The 16737-nt window shown below is 38.7% G+C and overlaps 1 protein-coding gene and 4 non-coding genes across 5 annotated transcripts; 1 reads left to right on the top strand and 4 right to left on the bottom strand.

The window, feature by feature from the left end:
- Positions 1 to 9266: 9266 nt before the first annotated feature.
- Positions 9267 to 9338, bottom strand: Trnac-gca. Its single transcript has one exon. It is a non-coding gene; the product is annotated as a tRNA-Cys (tRNA).
- Positions 9339 to 9770: 432 nt separating this feature from the next.
- Trnac-gca lies at positions 9771 to 9842 on the bottom strand. The gene has a single exon. It is a non-coding gene; the product is annotated as a tRNA-Cys (tRNA).
- Positions 9843 to 11132: 1290 nt separating this feature from the next.
- On the bottom strand, positions 11133 to 11204 carry Trnac-gca. Its single transcript has one exon. It is a non-coding gene; the product is annotated as a tRNA-Cys (tRNA).
- A 503-nt stretch (positions 11205 to 11707) lies between these two features.
- Trnac-gca lies at positions 11708 to 11779 on the bottom strand. The gene has a single exon. It is a non-coding gene; the product is annotated as a tRNA-Cys (tRNA).
- A 1192-nt stretch (positions 11780 to 12971) lies between these two features.
- Positions 12972 to 16319, top strand: LOC115632272 (chitotriosidase-1). The gene is made up of 7 exons (XM_030529352.1): positions 12972 to 13085; positions 13154 to 13244; positions 13306 to 14262; positions 14321 to 14432; positions 14498 to 15468; positions 15530 to 15716; positions 15989 to 16319. The coding sequence occupies exons 2-7, from the start codon at positions 13209 to 13211 to the stop codon at positions 16192 to 16194; spliced, it is 2469 nt and encodes an 822-aa protein (XP_030385212.1). The 5' UTR covers positions 12972 to 13085; positions 13154 to 13208; the 3' UTR covers positions 16195 to 16319.
- The last annotated feature ends 418 nt before the right edge of the window (positions 16320 to 16737 follow it).

The raw sequence follows: 16737 nt of genomic DNA, 5'->3' as shown, positions 1-16737 counted from the left end.
TAAGGTGTGGTTCTTAAATTGCACAAGTTAGTCATTAATTAGTTTTATTACAATTATCAACTTTTGCTTTTTGACATTTTGAAGCTTGTGAATAGATTCCTAAGCGAATTACTCTAGGGAACATTTGAAGTTTTAAACTATGTTTAATAACAAACTGTTTTGCTTAATTCGAATTAAACATGAATTTACAGAATTTCAGAATTTCCCTCTGCTTCGACTGCCGGAACACATTGGTGGGGAGTATTTATTTAATTTAATATTTTAATTAAACGTATTACTTTTGCGAGCAATTTTAGTTTAAATCTATGTTTCTTAAGTGTGGGCTTAATTTAAGATTTCTCATCTAAAAGTTTCAGGATTAATATTATTATTCATAATTTAAAACGTTGAGTTCGCCTGTGATCATTTTCTCTAGTCCCAGTAATTCGTGTCAACCCACTGGCATTACACATTATTATTTAAACTTAGTAACCAAAATGTTATCCCTGCTGAGTCTTCAGTCACTTATGCTATGATCTATGTAAGTATGTATGTATAAGTAGTATTATTTGAAAACGCAATTCCTTGTTTGAATCCCAAATAAATTAGTTGGAGCAATTGCCTTAAATCCTTACCTTTACTATTTTAGTTTAAGTAAATTTCGAGAAATTAAATTGTACCCAAATGATAAAATCTTGCAAAAACATATTCTTTCATATTTATTGAAACTCATTGCCTTTGCAAGCTACTTAATTTTAAGTCTACCTCATTATTTTATTATTTATTCAGCAGTGTGAGCACTTTCCCAAATAAAATACAATCAATATTGATTAACACTTTATCATAGTCATTCAAATTGTTTTTAATTTCAGGCACATTTAAAATGTTAATTAAACGCCCGGGACTGGCATCGCTGCAGACTTTCTTTTAAGCTAACAGCGCACTGTTAATGTTAACAGTCCAACAGTTATTTATGTTGTACGAAAGAGCGGAGCAAAAGAAACGCAGCAAACAAATCAAATTTTCCATGCAGCTCACATTTAAAAATGAACGCACAGTGAGCTGAAACTGTTTTATGTTGTTGCTGTTGCTGTTAATGTTGTTGTTGTTGTTGTTGTTGTCGTTGTGGGTACGTGTGGAGGTAGAGGCTGACTGACTGACTGGCTGGCTGGTTGGCTGCTTGGCTGCTTGGCTGACTGCCTGACTGGCAGTAGCAACTCAGTTACCACTCATTTGCCGTTTACTTTGCGCGCCGCTCTTAGCGGCTGGCCAAACGCTCGAGTCTCCTCAAGTCAGTTTCAGTTTTTCCGTCCATCGTGCGAGTTCGCTGCCAGCGCCAGCACCAGCGCCAACAGCCGATACAGTTATACCTAAGTATTGACCAGTGTGTTCGAAACGCAGGATTTCGAAAGTTACTTTTGTGCCTATTGCCGTGTGCTGTGAAACCCAATCGAAATGTAGATATCGTGCAAATACATAGCTGAATAAATATCGAAATACACACATCCAATAAAATCAAATCAAAACCATATACGGGTATAATTGCAATTAAAAATCTGTTTAGTGCCGCGCCTAGCCCCCCTGGATCAGCGTGAATATTTAAAACAAGAAACAGGCTATAGAGCGGCAGCTTATACTGCAATATGGTAAGTAGAGCTTTCTGTCAGTTATGGAAAGAATACGTTATTCCTGCATGCCAAAAATAATTGAAAGTCGCAGTCAGCCAACGGCAAATGGCAAAAACAAAACCAAAAAGTTGAGAAACGAGCAGACCCCCGTTTTCAAGTTGGAGAACGTTGCCGACTACGACTACGACGACTACGACGACCACGACGACATACTTATTTGTATTTTAATGAGGCTCGTGTCTGAGGCAGGTTCTGCTGCCTAAAGTTGAAGGCAAACGTGTTGGTCTTTTGGCATCGCCACTATCGGGCAAAGACAATGACTGAGGGAAAGATTCACTTTTAATGATTCGGTCGGACGGATGGACGGACGGACGGACGGATGCAGCCGTTATAACGCCTACGAATACTACAGCTCTGTACAATTTATGGCAAATTATTTAGATGGAAAAGTGTGGCCTTAGAGCGCATTAGGGTTGTGCTTGTGGGCAACGCCTCGATTCATTACACGAATGTGTCGTTTGGTAAAAGTTGCAGCAGCAACAAATCTTTTGTTTTAGTTCAATCAACATTTGAGATAAAGCCAAAAAACAATGAAACAAAACAGCTCTACAGCTAAACAACAACAAATGCAATATACAAAAGAAAAACTAAAAACCAGTTGGCTGCTATTGGCAAATTGTTGGCAAACAACCGCAAAAACTGGTCTCGAAAATTATAGCAATAGCTCGAAAACGAAAAGCCCGCAAAATTAGGTTCGAATCTCTCAAAACAAGTTAAGCTGCGCGACACCGACTCGTTGGAAAACGAGGTAAAACCGAGTCCGAAACGCAATCAAACTGAACTGAACTAAACAACCAACGCAGCGCTCTGTTGCACTGACTTGTCAGTTTCTTTATTAAAGTTTTACTTAACGACTACAAAGGCTAATGGGCCTTTTGTTGTTAACTCGTAACTGCGCCAAGCCAACTGTCATGGCAACACATTCTCCCCATAACCTATACACTAAACAGTTACTGCATCGCAATTTTCATAAGAATCCATCAGAGATACATAAAAGGAAAGCAGACGATCGATCGATCGATCGATCAATCAAACGGTCGTTTCTTCTTTGTGTCGGAAGTGCATGCCAAAAACTAAAGCTTTCCAACTCTTTGTCTCTATTGGCAGCTCTGAGTGGCACGTGCAGCATGTAATGTTTATACACACATACATACATCGTGCCGTACAGAAACTCTCACTTTCATTTGACAATTGAATGAAAACATACAACAAACATTCGACGTAGATAACTTTTTTTTGTAGAAAAAAAAATATATATATATATATGAGAAAAAAACAAAAACAGCAGGCAAGCAATTCAAATAACGAAAAGGCAAAGTTATTTACCGCCACATAGATACACACAAACGTAAAGAAGTGGACAATATTTGCGCAGTGCACAGAAAGACTTTCTCCCTTAAAAATCCAACGAGTTTTAGTTTTCAGCTTATGCAGTAAAAAATAAAGTCTGCGTCCGAATAATCCAACCTTATCTTTTGCGTAATACCATCGACATAAACGTATATCCAATTTGATTCACAGCAAACAGTCAGATTGCATTTCAGATATCAAAATGAATAACTCCAAACAAATGACTCAGACAACGAACTTTTGCTTGACTTTGCTTTCCAAAGCAGCCTTTAAAACGCGAAACGTATATTAGCGCTCTGGAAATGTTTAGAAAAGGTCAGTGTATAACTATTAAATTCCTTAGAGTGTATCGAAGCACGCATAACCTATATATCAGCTAAATTTTGAGATATAGCTCCAGAGCTTCCCAGGCTTCTTTTTGGAATGACTTCAGGAAGGTTGCAAAAAACGCAAAGAAATAGTTTGAGCTTAATAAATACAAGGCTTAGTAATACACCCGGAGAAGGGGATTTCATTTGGAAAATTAATAATATTTTTGAAAAAATTTTCTTAAAGAAAAGGAGGTGTTCAAATGTTTTGAGCGCTTCCTGCATCTGTAGTCTGTTGTGTTAGTTATACTTCTTCATTCAGTATCTACCTTTGTTTTTTTTAAGTGAAATTGTTTGTCGAAGTTGCTAGAAACTTAAGACGTTTCAGTATGCATTTCAGGGTTATTTGTAAATGCCTTATACTCTTATTTGTCTCGTAATTTGCGGTACCTTTCGGAATGATAGATGCGTTTATCGAATTACCCCCTTTAACTTTTCTATTGCACACAAAACTGACTTCCCTTGCAGCAAGAATTATTGAAAATATACATTTAATTTCATGTACTATATATGAAGCTGCTGAAAGTTACACCTATATGACAGGGCTATTTCATTGGAGGCACAACTCAACCTTTACTATAAAGCAAACCCTACGTACCAGCATCACTTATGAGACATTCAATGTCAAAGTTGAGGGCAAGTCGGGTGGATTATATTTTATAAGTAATTCGAAAAATCAGATAATCGAAACTGGAGTTGGGGCCTTTGGTAGCTTATTGAACATATAAAACGATTTGTCGCGTGTAAGCCGCCGAATGGTGAATGCTTGTATATATATTTATATAGCAAGCCAAAAAACCAAAAAAAAACTGCCGCCAACAGCAGCCATATTAGTAATAACCCGTTTATATGCACGAAAACAGAAACAAAAACAAATACAATTGGCACCTTAGCAGAGAGTTACATAAAATAGTTAAATAGTTTTCGTTATGAGCGCAATAGCTTCAGGCCTCAGACGAGCATAATCAAAAAGATAAAGCCACATTAATACATAAGCACAGAGTTCAGTTAGTTTTGCCAATAAAAGCAGACTTGGCTTGGTTTCATTCAATATTTACACTTCTTTTCGAACGACTTTTGGGCGTTCGCTAAGGTCGCCCTTTTTGTGTCGTAAATCACACTGACTTATAGCTTTCATTGTCAGTCTATAAAACTGACCGGTCTTACTATGAACTGGCCAATGCTAACAGCTCTGTCTGATATCTTCGAAAATTAGCATACTATAAAAACATCGTTTTGAAACTGGTTGGTGGCTTTTGAAATTGTGGCGGCTTTGATTTCTTCAAATGCTTATATTCATCCAATAAAATACACCTTTTTATATAGATACTTACACATACACATGCATACTATAAATTTGTTTAAATTAGTGCCCGGCCAGCAGTTCATTTGTATTTGTGATTTGATTTATCTCTTTGCCTTAACTTGCGTTTTCATTTGACGTACGGCTTTGGCTTCACAGCTAAATACTCGTATTACGATAATTAAGTGAATAGAGTCTTGGATCTTGGATCGTATTATCTTAATGTGGGGCCTAGCAGTGACAAACAAGAAGCCCCAAAGCACGTTCTCTTAATTAACCTTTAAAGTGTCGTTTGTGAATTGAATACCTTCGAAATAGCGTTTTAAAAAACACAGAATTAAACAAATTCATTTCGTATGACATTGCACAACACTGCTGTATAAATAATGTTATCAAGATCACCTTATTGCCAGCACTGATTGTGCTGCTGAACAAAGAATTCAACCAACCTTCAGAATAATTTCCAAACGGCCAAAACCGTTTCCTGCCAGCAGTCACAGCTAGCCGGATCAGACCTAATGTATTCATCGATTAAAGGAACAATCTTAACCTTTACAGACCTTTACAGAATTCAGTTACTTCAGTACTTATTAAATTAAAATACTTAAAAAGGTTAAAAGGACTTTAACATGCTACTATTTAAGATCTGGCAATTATTTTTTCAGCCTATAGGCAAAGAAATAGGCAAAATTATAATTTTTAAGTGAATTTCATGATTGTATATTGTTGTTTGACTATTTGTCTATCACAAATAAGAATATTTCTCTTAAGTCTTAATTAAATTATGAGTTGGGCTACCTAGTATACAAATTTCCCACATTTAATTGTCCATGAAGCGAAAGCCGTATTCCACAAAGTAGTATTCATCAAATTTCTTATTTTGGGGTGTAGCTTTGAATCAAAAATAAGAAACGTGAAAACATACACCATATATCTGATTCGCTGAACTATCACGAAAAGTTACAGCTGCCAGTCGGCGGACGAATCAGTGGCAAGAGAGATAAATAACCCAAATATAGCGAAATTGCCTTTTTCTTGGACGCGAGTAGACGTCTCAGACGAAATACAACAACACCAATAAAAACAGCACGCGATTAATGCAAACTTGTGAAATCTTTCAATGCACAATGTGTGTAATGCTGCCAGAGCAGCAACACTCAGCAAAAACGAAATAATAATAATAAATAATAATAAAATCCACAAACACTCGAATAAATAGCCATTTTCGAGATTTCTGCGCACAAACAAACACACATTTCTTAAACATCAACAACAACAGTTTCGAAAATGTTGAATTATTTGTTTGTTTACGCAAGCCTGTATAAAAAGGCAGAAAATTGAGAAATTGTCAGCTTCGATTTCATAGAAATTATATATACACTTGGAAATTTGCTTAATAATTGGCAATGTCGCAATCAACAAGAAGTGGCTTTTCGACACGTTTAAGAACTGATGAAATCAAAATTGTTGAATAATTGTTGTTCTCTATCACTATTAAGAGCCCGTATGATTATGATATTCAGATGAACTTGTATACTCAAAGACTATATGAATTAATATAGATTCAAATGTTAAATAATTAAAAGCTTACGAATACGGAAATAATTAAACAATATCCAAAAGTCAATTTCAATCACGATCAAGTTTTGAACAAATTAGGAAATGGAACTCTACTAATGATCCTTGAACCATTTGCTGTTCGCGATTGGGACTGATTAGGACTAGGAAAATAACTATGGTACGTAAACCAAAGACGTGTTTATATAAGCAGTACTACGTTCAGAGATACTTTCTACACATACTATATAGTCGTACAGTATTTGTAGTATAGGTGCAAGTATATGTTAGTCGGAGGTGCTTCGCTGCGTTACATACATGTGATGACAAAGTTGTAATACCATATGCAAGAGTTTGAAAAGCCAATAACACACATACTATACTCATATATATATATATATATATATGTATATTCGAGTACGACTACTTGTGTATATAAGTAGTGTTGGAATGCAGTGTGATTGTTGTTGCTGTTGTCATTTACGTACTTTTGTACTGTGTTGTTGGTGTTGTTGGCGTTGTCGTTGTCGTAACAAACGGCAAACTTTGGCGAGGCTTTCTCATCTAACTGGGCACACACAAGTCGTTGAATGCAACGCCCGCCACTCGATACCCGCACTCACACTTGGCTCAGCTCCAATGCCCACCTATCTATCTACCCACCAAGCCACATACTCGTACATACATGGGTATATACATATATGCATATACTCGCACAAGTGTATGTGTAGTAATCGTTGCAGCATGTCTTTGAGAATTAAGGACTTAGATGGGCCTATTTGAAGCACTCCTCCTCTTCCATCCCACACTGTCCGTTTCTGTTCTGTTTTATGTTTTCGCTTTCACACAAAGAAAACGAAAGCCCGTTTGTTTTCACTTTACTTCATTTCCGCGCAGCAAGAAAGAGAAAAACAAGATAATAATAAAAACTGCTGCGAAACCGGTCCAGTCGCCGCCAATGGACCTATAAGAAACTTTATGTGATTCATTAAAAAAGAAAAAAAACGAGATATTTTCTGGCGCTGTAAAATTATTAATTTATACACGACGGACTTCGTCTTCAAAACACACACACACAAACACACACTCGCACACCCCATCACGAATGCTGGGAGTGTTCCACTTAAGCCGTATCCTAAAAAAAGTTAAACACAAACAAACTTAATCGCGGAAACGTGTTATCTAACGGATACATAGCACAAACCCAACTCAAAGATACATACGGTAGCGTTTTAATGCTTTGTTAAATATAAACAAAAGGGTGTGCCTCACATACCTAAAAATCGAATGAACTTAACCACACAGAATCAGTGAGCAACAGAAATATTAAATAAATTCACACACAGCTAAAACGATTGCGATTTTGAAAACGTTAGGATTTTGCTCCCGCATTCCCAAAAAATGCAAAACTTAAACGGGTGTTACAAATTTGTAGCTAAAAGTAAATGGGAAATAAAGTTTATCCGAAACCTATTTTGGTACAACTTTTGAGGTTTTAAGCGTTAAAAGGTGACTAAATAACCATAACTTTTGTATCGAAACATTTTTAAAACGTTAATAAACTGCTTCGAAAACTGCAAAGAAATTCAACAACCATCAGCTCATTACTTTGCTAATGCCTTTGAGGTTTTTGGATATTGGTTGCGGTCTTTCAATGTCGAACTGAAACTTGGTGTTTCCAATTTGGACAACTCCGGACCCAATGTCAACTTTTGGGTACTGGCATATCGATATATTCAGGGAAATTGCGTTGCAGAAAATATGGTGAGCTGGCAAGAGAGGAAACTATCGCATACATCCTTTCTATCAACTCTCCTTCATGCTTCTCACTCATGCTGCACAAAGCAGGCAAATGTTCATTCATCTTCCTAAACGATCTCACTAATTATCCCAGAATTTCTGGATTTCGAAAATAACAAATTTCATTATCAACTCCGGGTGGATAAAGCGTGCATGTATATGGATTATATAGCATCGCAATAAATGAGTGACGAGCATTATCGTCCCGGCCATTTCAACCTAACATAAACATGGTGCTGCCGGTTCCGTGTACCGAATAAAATGAATATAGTTCCTTTTTAAGTTAACTTTGTTTCTAGTATGCGAATAGAAAAGCATTGTTGCGGCTTTCGAGTTCAAGCAACAATTGATTAGATAAGAAGTATAAGCATACAGTTTTGTGTTTAAAATTTGAGAACAAAATGGGATTCTTGCTGTAGATTCAACATGGGACGATTTTTGCAAAGAATTTTTCAGTGCACATGCTGCTCGAATTTCCCAAACTCTGACTTAATGCCGAAACTGGAAAACATTCACAAGCCTGTCAAGAGACGCGGCGAAGACAACTGTTTGCTCGCAATAAATTATGAAAAAGAAGCTGTGCCCCAAGTCGGTGGCAGAGTGCAAACAAAGCACTTTGTTTGAGCGGTCGTCCGAATAAATTTACATTATGTACCGCCATTGTAATTAGCCGTTGGTAACGGCCATTCACTCGGTCAATGTCATATAAGTAGTATGTTTGGTGGGCCGCACACTATTTGGGTCAATGTCGAGACGTTGTGCCACTGATGCCATCGCTCGGCTCGTCGCTCGTTGCTCGTCATTTAATTGATATTTGTGGGTACCGCAGTGTGAAATTATTAACTTTGTTCGCTGCACTCGAGCCGACAAATAAACAAAACGATATGAAATAAATACATTGCGTTATGACGTCTCGTTTCGCAACTACTTGTACACCGACAAGTGCCACAGACACATACTTAATTAGGTTCGCTACATCCGATGTCAGTATAACGCCTCTTTATAACGATTTTACCCTCTTTTACAGGCAATGCGATCGTTAAAGGTCATCATTTGTATATGCCTGCTGGTTGTGCTGCTATCCGCCAACTCGGACAGTGCACAGAGTAAGTAAACAACTGAAAAATATCATTTATACTAGTGGAATAATCGTACCCAACCATACGAAGGGGAGACCCTGAGAGGTCAGTTATTGATAAAAGCTGCTCCTTGGGACAAAAAAGGGGACACCCGGGTTTGAACCGGGGACCTCTCGATCTGCAGTCGAATGCTCTACCACTGAGCTATATCCCCACTTATATAAAGAGTTGAAAATAAGACAACAAGAAGGCTTTAATCGCTCTCCAAAAAAATTAATACACCCTCACAAATTCGAATGCAGTATTGCCTTATCGGTCCACATGCGAGTAAAAGTATATACTCGTACAACATACAAGTATATGGGCACATATGTTTTTTTTATTTGAGCGGAAATATTGATAAAAAAAACCCCGCCTCTTCAACTTTATCACCAGAACTGTTCTATATTCTAGTTCTAGTAATTGAAAACTCATTTAGTTAGGACCTTGAGTTTGAGGTTTCAACAATCCCCATCGGCAAAATGTGTCATGAATAAAATAATTGGTTGCATTTTTAAATGCTGCACATGCTCTTCTGTTTAATATCCATACACGATTTAATGAATATTTAAATAAAGGTAGAATTAAAACAACAAAAAAGTGATCAAGGGGACACCCGGGTTTGAACCGGGGACCTCTCGATCTGCAGTCGAATGCTCTACCACTGAGCTATATCCCCACTTACATAAAGAGTTGAAAAACAACCCAAGAAAAAAGCTCAATACACTTTAAAAAATATATATACAAACATAGATTTATACATATGTATATACCCTCACAATTTTAGAATGTTGTCTTGCCTTATCAGGCCTACTTGCAAGTACAAGTATGCTTTGTTTTTGTGGAGAAATAATAAAACAAACATAGAACACATGTCTGCAAAGGCTGAAATGGTGAATGTCACTTGTTATTGTGCTCTCTTGCTTAAAATGGCAGCGCTGTTTATGACGCGTTAAACTTTAAGTCGAACGTCTGCCTGATTTTTCATTAACTTTACGGCTACCTGATATCGTGCGCTCATTCCAATAATTTCAACACTGTCAACAGTTAATTTTTATTTTAACTAACTTTTGACATAAATTACTCCGAAACTGAGATGTGGCAGCACTCAAATGTCACCCTATAAACAATATGGCTACGCCACGAAGCTTGTTGTGACGTCACGCAAAGAGAACACTGCATACCCGTAATCAGCAATGGCAAACTTTATTCGTTCTACAATGGGAAAATATAAAGAACAACCTGCCTCTTCAATTTGATCATCACAGCTGTTTCATTTGCATTTCATTGTTTAAAAACATTCATACAGACTCTATTTCTGAGGGATCACAAGCATGATGATACCATATTTGGAAAGGTATACAACACAGAATGTATGCTTTGTCCCTTCTGTCTTTTTCATTTATTTTTTTAAGTTCCAGTCCGTCGCTAGTAAAGATGAACGTTCTTAAAAAAAAAAACTATACCTATCGATATGACATTACACGATATCTATTTTATTTAAAATGTTTGCAATATCCAATATCTAAGTATACGTGTTTCATATATTTCAATACATATACAAGTATATATGTGCAGTTTCGATAGATCGAAGTAGATCCATTTTATTTCTATTGTAATGCAATTCACACATTTGGATTGATGAATGGTTGAGCCGAGAGGAAAATTTGTATAAATAAGAGATCGAAGAAAATTACATCGATGCCAAGAAATAAACCCAAAAGTTTTGCATTCCCAAGCTAAAATTACATTAAAAACAGATATTTAAATTAAAATATCTCATTTATTTTAAATACACATATTACAATTTTAATATTTGAAGGACAATTTGGAAATAAGCAACTGATTTTTATGTCTCGGCAACCTAGAATTTTCTGGAATTCCCCAATTTTCCAGATTATACAAATATAATAGACATACTTAAAATCATAACGCAAAAAAAAATTAAATGACAGCAAAAAGTTTATCAAGGGGACACCCGGGTTTGAACCGGGGACCTCTCGATCTGCAGTCGAATGCTCTACCACTGAGCTATATCCCCATGTTCAACCGCGCTAGCTGAATGAACTTATATGCCGGCTCTGCATATTAACAAATAAAGAGCTCTTGTATATAATTGTTTTCAACTCAACGTTAAATTATTTATAAATGCCAAAAATAATTGTATCACGATAAATTGCTAGCTAAGTTGCGCAACTAAAATATTTACACATTTAAAGCGTTTTTTAGTTTCTTGACGAATTCCTAAGACGAATTTGTTCGTGGTTTAGATCTATACTAATGTATTACAAAGTATATTTTATATATGTATATTTTTTTTCTGTTTATAGAGCAAATTTCTGTTTCACAATTTACAAGTAAATAGTTAATTTGCACATGAAGCGTTTCAATTTGGTTTAATATTGTGTAACAACAAATTTTTTTGTGGCTGTAATAATTTCGTAGGCAAACAATTTTATACATTTTTTTAAGAATATAATTTCACCGCATACTGTATGTACTTATGGATAGAGAAAAATTGAAATTGAGGCAAAAAGTTTATCAAGGGGACACCCGGGTTTGAACCGGGGACCTCTCGATCTGCAGTCGAATGCTCTACCACTGAGCTATATCCCCACATATTAAGCGGCCGGCAGCAGCACAATTCGAGGCCCGCACCATGAAGTAATCTAAAAATAGACACAACAACATGTTGATTTAACTGTTAACGGTTGGCTGCCAGGCGCAATATATGGAGAGCGTGTTTATGAAACGCCCACAACAAATATTGGTCCATTGGTATAGGAAATTAAGAAACTAGTTAGAGCAAAAGCAAAAAACACGTTGACCAATTTTGTTTCATAGAACAACATTTGAATTGGTTAAGACATTTAAATGAAGAACAAATTATTAAATTACTTTTGGCAGACCAAAAAAAAAGTCATCAACGTTCATTCAATATTTATACTTTTAAATTATAAAGTTGGTTCCTTTGACAGCTATAAATTAAATGAATTTGCCTTTAATTTAATTTTAAAAAAAAATTTTTTTAATTTGTAGATGAAAGGTATAAATGGAAATAGTCCATTATTTATTTATGAGTGAAGAAATCAATATTTTATACGCAACACAAGTATGGATTGGGAAGGCAAGACAATACGCCAAGTCTGATGCCTTCAGATGGTTCAAAAATTATAAACATGTCTAAATACATGCTTTTGATGAAATATACATAAACCTACAACAAGGGGCCTCCTATTTATTACATAAGTAAAAGATAAGAGTCTTATTGAATGTATTGATATGCATTCTCGACCAGTGGCTTATCTGATAAACCGTGAACAACCCTCTTTCTTTAAGTGGCTAATTCGAATTGGACTGGACAGACAGGTAGCAAGAGAACAAAAGATGGAAACGCTTTAATTTTCTAATTATCAAAATGAACTCGATACCTCCTAATCAAGTTATAGTTATCATCTTAACCATTGAGAGTGAACACTCTAATGGTCTTACAAAGGCATAAATATATTCACACCCCATAAACCTCATTCATTTCAGCGAAAACTCGTCGGCGTTTACGTCGTCCAACCACAGCGCCAAGCTCAACGGTGGTCGAGGCCGAGAAGCGCATCGATCAGCAACCAGCTTCCACTACCACAGTCAGCCGGACGCGTCTGCGGTCCAAGTCTAAGCTACGGAGTAGTGCCGCTGCCGCAGCAGCTGCGGGAGCAGCTGGAACTGCTGCGCTAGTGGCTAGTGGATCGTCGCTGAAGGGCAAGAAGACGAAGGTCAGCGAGGATACTACGCCAAAGATCGTTTGCTATTACACAAACTGGTCGCAGTACCGTGTCAAAATCGGTAAATTTGTGCCGGAGGATATACCCGCCGATCTTTGCACGCATATTATATTTGCCTTCGGTTGGCTGAAGAAGGGAAAGCTTAGGTAAGTAACTTGGATAACAAATAAGTAAACCATCCCATATGCATATTTTTCGTGATGCAACTTTCTAGCTCCTACGAGTCCAATGACGAGACTAAAGACAACGTTCCAGGATTGTATGAGCGAATGATGAATCTACGCAAGGCAAACCCCAAGCTGAAGGTACTTTTAATTTTGTTCGAGTCGTAGTCAGGTCCCTATTCTAACTATATCTGTATTTCAGATACTTCTTGCGCTAGGCGGTTGGTCGTTTGGTACCCAAAAGTTTAAGGAGATGTCCGCCACCCGCTATACACGTCAGACATTCGTTTACTCGGCCATACCATTCCTGCGCAAGCGCGGATTTGATGGTCTGGACATGGATTGGGAGTACCCGAAGGGTTCCGATGACAAAAAGAACTTTGTGTTGTTGCTTAAGGAATTGCGCGAGGCGTTCGAGGCTGAGGCTCAGGAGCTAAAGAAGCCACGTCTCTTGCTCTCCGCCGCAGTCCCAGTGGGTCCCGATAACGTGCGAGGAGGCTATGATGTGCCAGCCATTGCCAGTTACTTGGATTTCATAAATCTAATGGCCTACGATTTCCACGGCAAATGGGAGCGCGAGACTGGACATAATGCACCTCTCTATGCGCCCTCCTCGGACTCCGAATGGCGCAGACAACTCTCCGTAGACCATGCAGCCGGGCTGTGGGTAAAATTGGGTGCTCCCAAGGAGAAACTTGTCATCGGCATGCCCACCTATGGCCGCTCCTTTACACTGGCGAACACCGACAAGCATGGTCCGAATGCGCCGGCAACTGGGGGAGGACGCGAAGGCATCTATACCAAGGAGAGTGGCTTCCTGGCCTACTACGAGATCTGCGAGATGTTGCAAAACGGAGCTGTGTATGTGTGGGACGACGAGATGAAGGTACCCTACATGGTGGATGGTGACCAATGGGTTGGTTTCGACGACGAGCGGGCCATACGAAACAAAATGCATTGGATAAAGAATAACGGTTTCGGCGGTGCTATGGTGTGGACCATAGACATGGATGACTTTAAGGGTGAGGTGTGTGGTGGTAATGTGAAGTACCCGCTAATTGGGGCCATGCGTGAGGAGCTGTTAGGAATTTCACGTGGCAAGGAGGCCAAAGATGTTAACTGGACCGCAGTTGCTTCAACATTCGAGGACATTGAAGAGGTTTGTACCATGAAATTCTTTAGGTCTGAATCTTAATCTTAACTTAAATTGCCCGCAGAAACCAGAACCTATTCAAATTTCTGTCGATGAGGTTCTCAGCAAGGTGCGAAGACCACAGCCAGGAAAGAAACAACGCATTAAGTCCGGCCTGAACGCAATTGAACAAAACAGTAAGCTATTCTAGGACGTTCCTAAGACGACAAATTAATTAAATTATGGTTAAATCTCATTTCAGCACGTCCAGCCCAGGTCTTCTGTTATCTAACTAGCTGGTCTGCCAAACGTCCAGGAGCTGGCAAATTCGAACCATCGAACATCGATCCTAAGCTCTGCACACACATTGTCTATGCGTTTGCAACGCTGCAGGATTACAAGCTCGCAGAGGCCACAGATGATGATCCCGAAAACTATGAGAGTGTAATAGCTCTGCGCGATACTAACCCCGACCTGCAGATACTGCTGGCTATCGGTGGCTGGGCCTTCGGCTCCACACCCTTCAAGGAGCTCACCTCAAATGTTTTCCGCATGAACCAATTCGTGTACGAGGCCATCGATTTTCTGCGCGACTACAAGTTCAACGGTCTAGACGTCGACTGGGAATATCCACGTGGCGCTGAAGATCGCGTCGCCTACGTGAACCTGCTTCGCGAATTGCGGGTGGCATTTGATGGCGAAGCTAAGTCGTCTGGCCTGCCCCGGCTACTCCTTACAGCGGCAGTTCCTGCCTCTTTCGAGGCCATTGCGGCCGGCTATGATGTACCTGAAATTTCAAAGTACCTGGACTTCATCAATGTGATGACCTACGACTTCCATGGTCAATGGGAGCGAACGGTAGGACATAATTCACCGTTGTTCGCCCTGGAATCGGCCACATCATACCAAAAGAAGCTGACCGTAGACTACAGCGCAAGGGAATGGGTGAAACAAGGAGCGCCAAAGGAGAAACTACTCATTGGTATGCCAACCTATGGACGCAGCTTTGAGTTGGTTAACGACACCCAATTCGATATTGGATCCCCGGCATCGGGCGGTGGTAAACCAGGGAAATTCACTAATGAGGCCGGATTCCTCAGTTACTACGAAGTTTGTACTTTCCTGGCGGCTGACAACACTACGCTTGTGTGGGACTCCGAACAGCAAGTGCCCTTCGCCTATAGGGGAAATCAATGGGTTGGCTTTGACGACGAACGCTCGCTAAAGACGAAGGTAAGTTGTGGACCCTCAACTTAACATTTAAATACAAATGAACTTTCTTTCTTTGGTATAGACCGAATGGCTTAAGGAGCAAGGCTTCGGTGGAATTATGGTCTGGTCTATTGATATGGATGACTTTTCGGGTCGCTGTGGAGGTGGAAAATATCCATTGCTAACCGCTTTGAACCAAGAGCTGGCGGACTACAAAGTAGTCGATCCTGAGGCGTATTCACCTCGAGGCGCTTACACCACGAAAGATCGTAAGTATTTGAACATCGAATATCTACCCAGTTAGGTGTGTATTTTTCGGTATCGATTTAATAATGATCGAATGATTATAGTGTGCATTTTTCAATATCATTTAAAGAATATAGAAAGATTGATTCCTATCACCCAACATTCTACTAAAAACGCCTTTTTGTTATTCATACTTAAAAGATACTAGAAATAATGAAAGATCGAAGTTTGAATAGAAAGTCTAGTCTAGGATAACACGTCGTTGAATTTAGTCTAATTTTAATCATCTTTAAAGCTCACGAGGTGACCTGTGCGGAGGAAGACGGCCATATCAGCTACCACAAGGATTGGGCAGATTGTACGCATTACTATATGTGCGAGGGGGAACGGAAGCATCATATGCCCTGTCCTGCAAACCTGGTCTTCAATCCCCAGGAGAATGTGTGCGATTGGCCCGAGAATGTGGAGGGTTGTCACACACCCACAGAGGCACCCGCCTAAGCCCCACCCACCCCCTCCACAAATTGACAGCCCTTCAGCGTTTCAAACTGGCTAACCTACAAATGTGAATGCTGTCTGTCTCCCACACTTAGTTATTAATTCGATGTTGTCACCAAACTTCTTTGCTGCCCGCTAAATAATACTCAACAAAATTTAAAAACAAACAAACAACATTTTCTGTAATACCTTTAGTTTAAGCCTAGGTCCTTACTCGTATATACTGCAGTGTGCTCAGGCATGAAGACAATTTCGCCCACAGCGGAAAAATTATAGCGAAAGAATCAATGAGCTGTAGTTTCTTCTCGTCTTGTCGGTTGAAATTATCGGGCAGCTTCTGGCACACACTAGATAAGTAGTTTTTATGAATTAGCTAAAAGATTGCTTAAAAAGTTATTGTTTAATGAAAAACCCATATATACATATACTATATATTTCACCGAACCAACCAACTAACATTCGCATTTCTGTTTGAATTCAAGGCAACAAACAATGGGTATGTAGAAGTAATAAAGCCTGTAAATATTAAACTGTGATAATCATAAG

Source organism: Scaptodrosophila lebanonensis, unplaced genomic scaffold (assembly GCF_003285725.1).
Source record: "Scaptodrosophila lebanonensis strain 11010-0011.00,11010-0021.00 unplaced genomic scaffold, SlebRS2 tig00001415-arrow-pilon, whole genome shotgun sequence".
Lineage (NCBI taxonomy): Eukaryota > Metazoa > Arthropoda > Insecta > Diptera > Drosophilidae > Scaptodrosophila > Scaptodrosophila lebanonensis.
The sequence above is the reverse complement of the archived record's forward strand: the minus strand, read 5'-3'. Positions and strand labels throughout refer to the sequence as shown.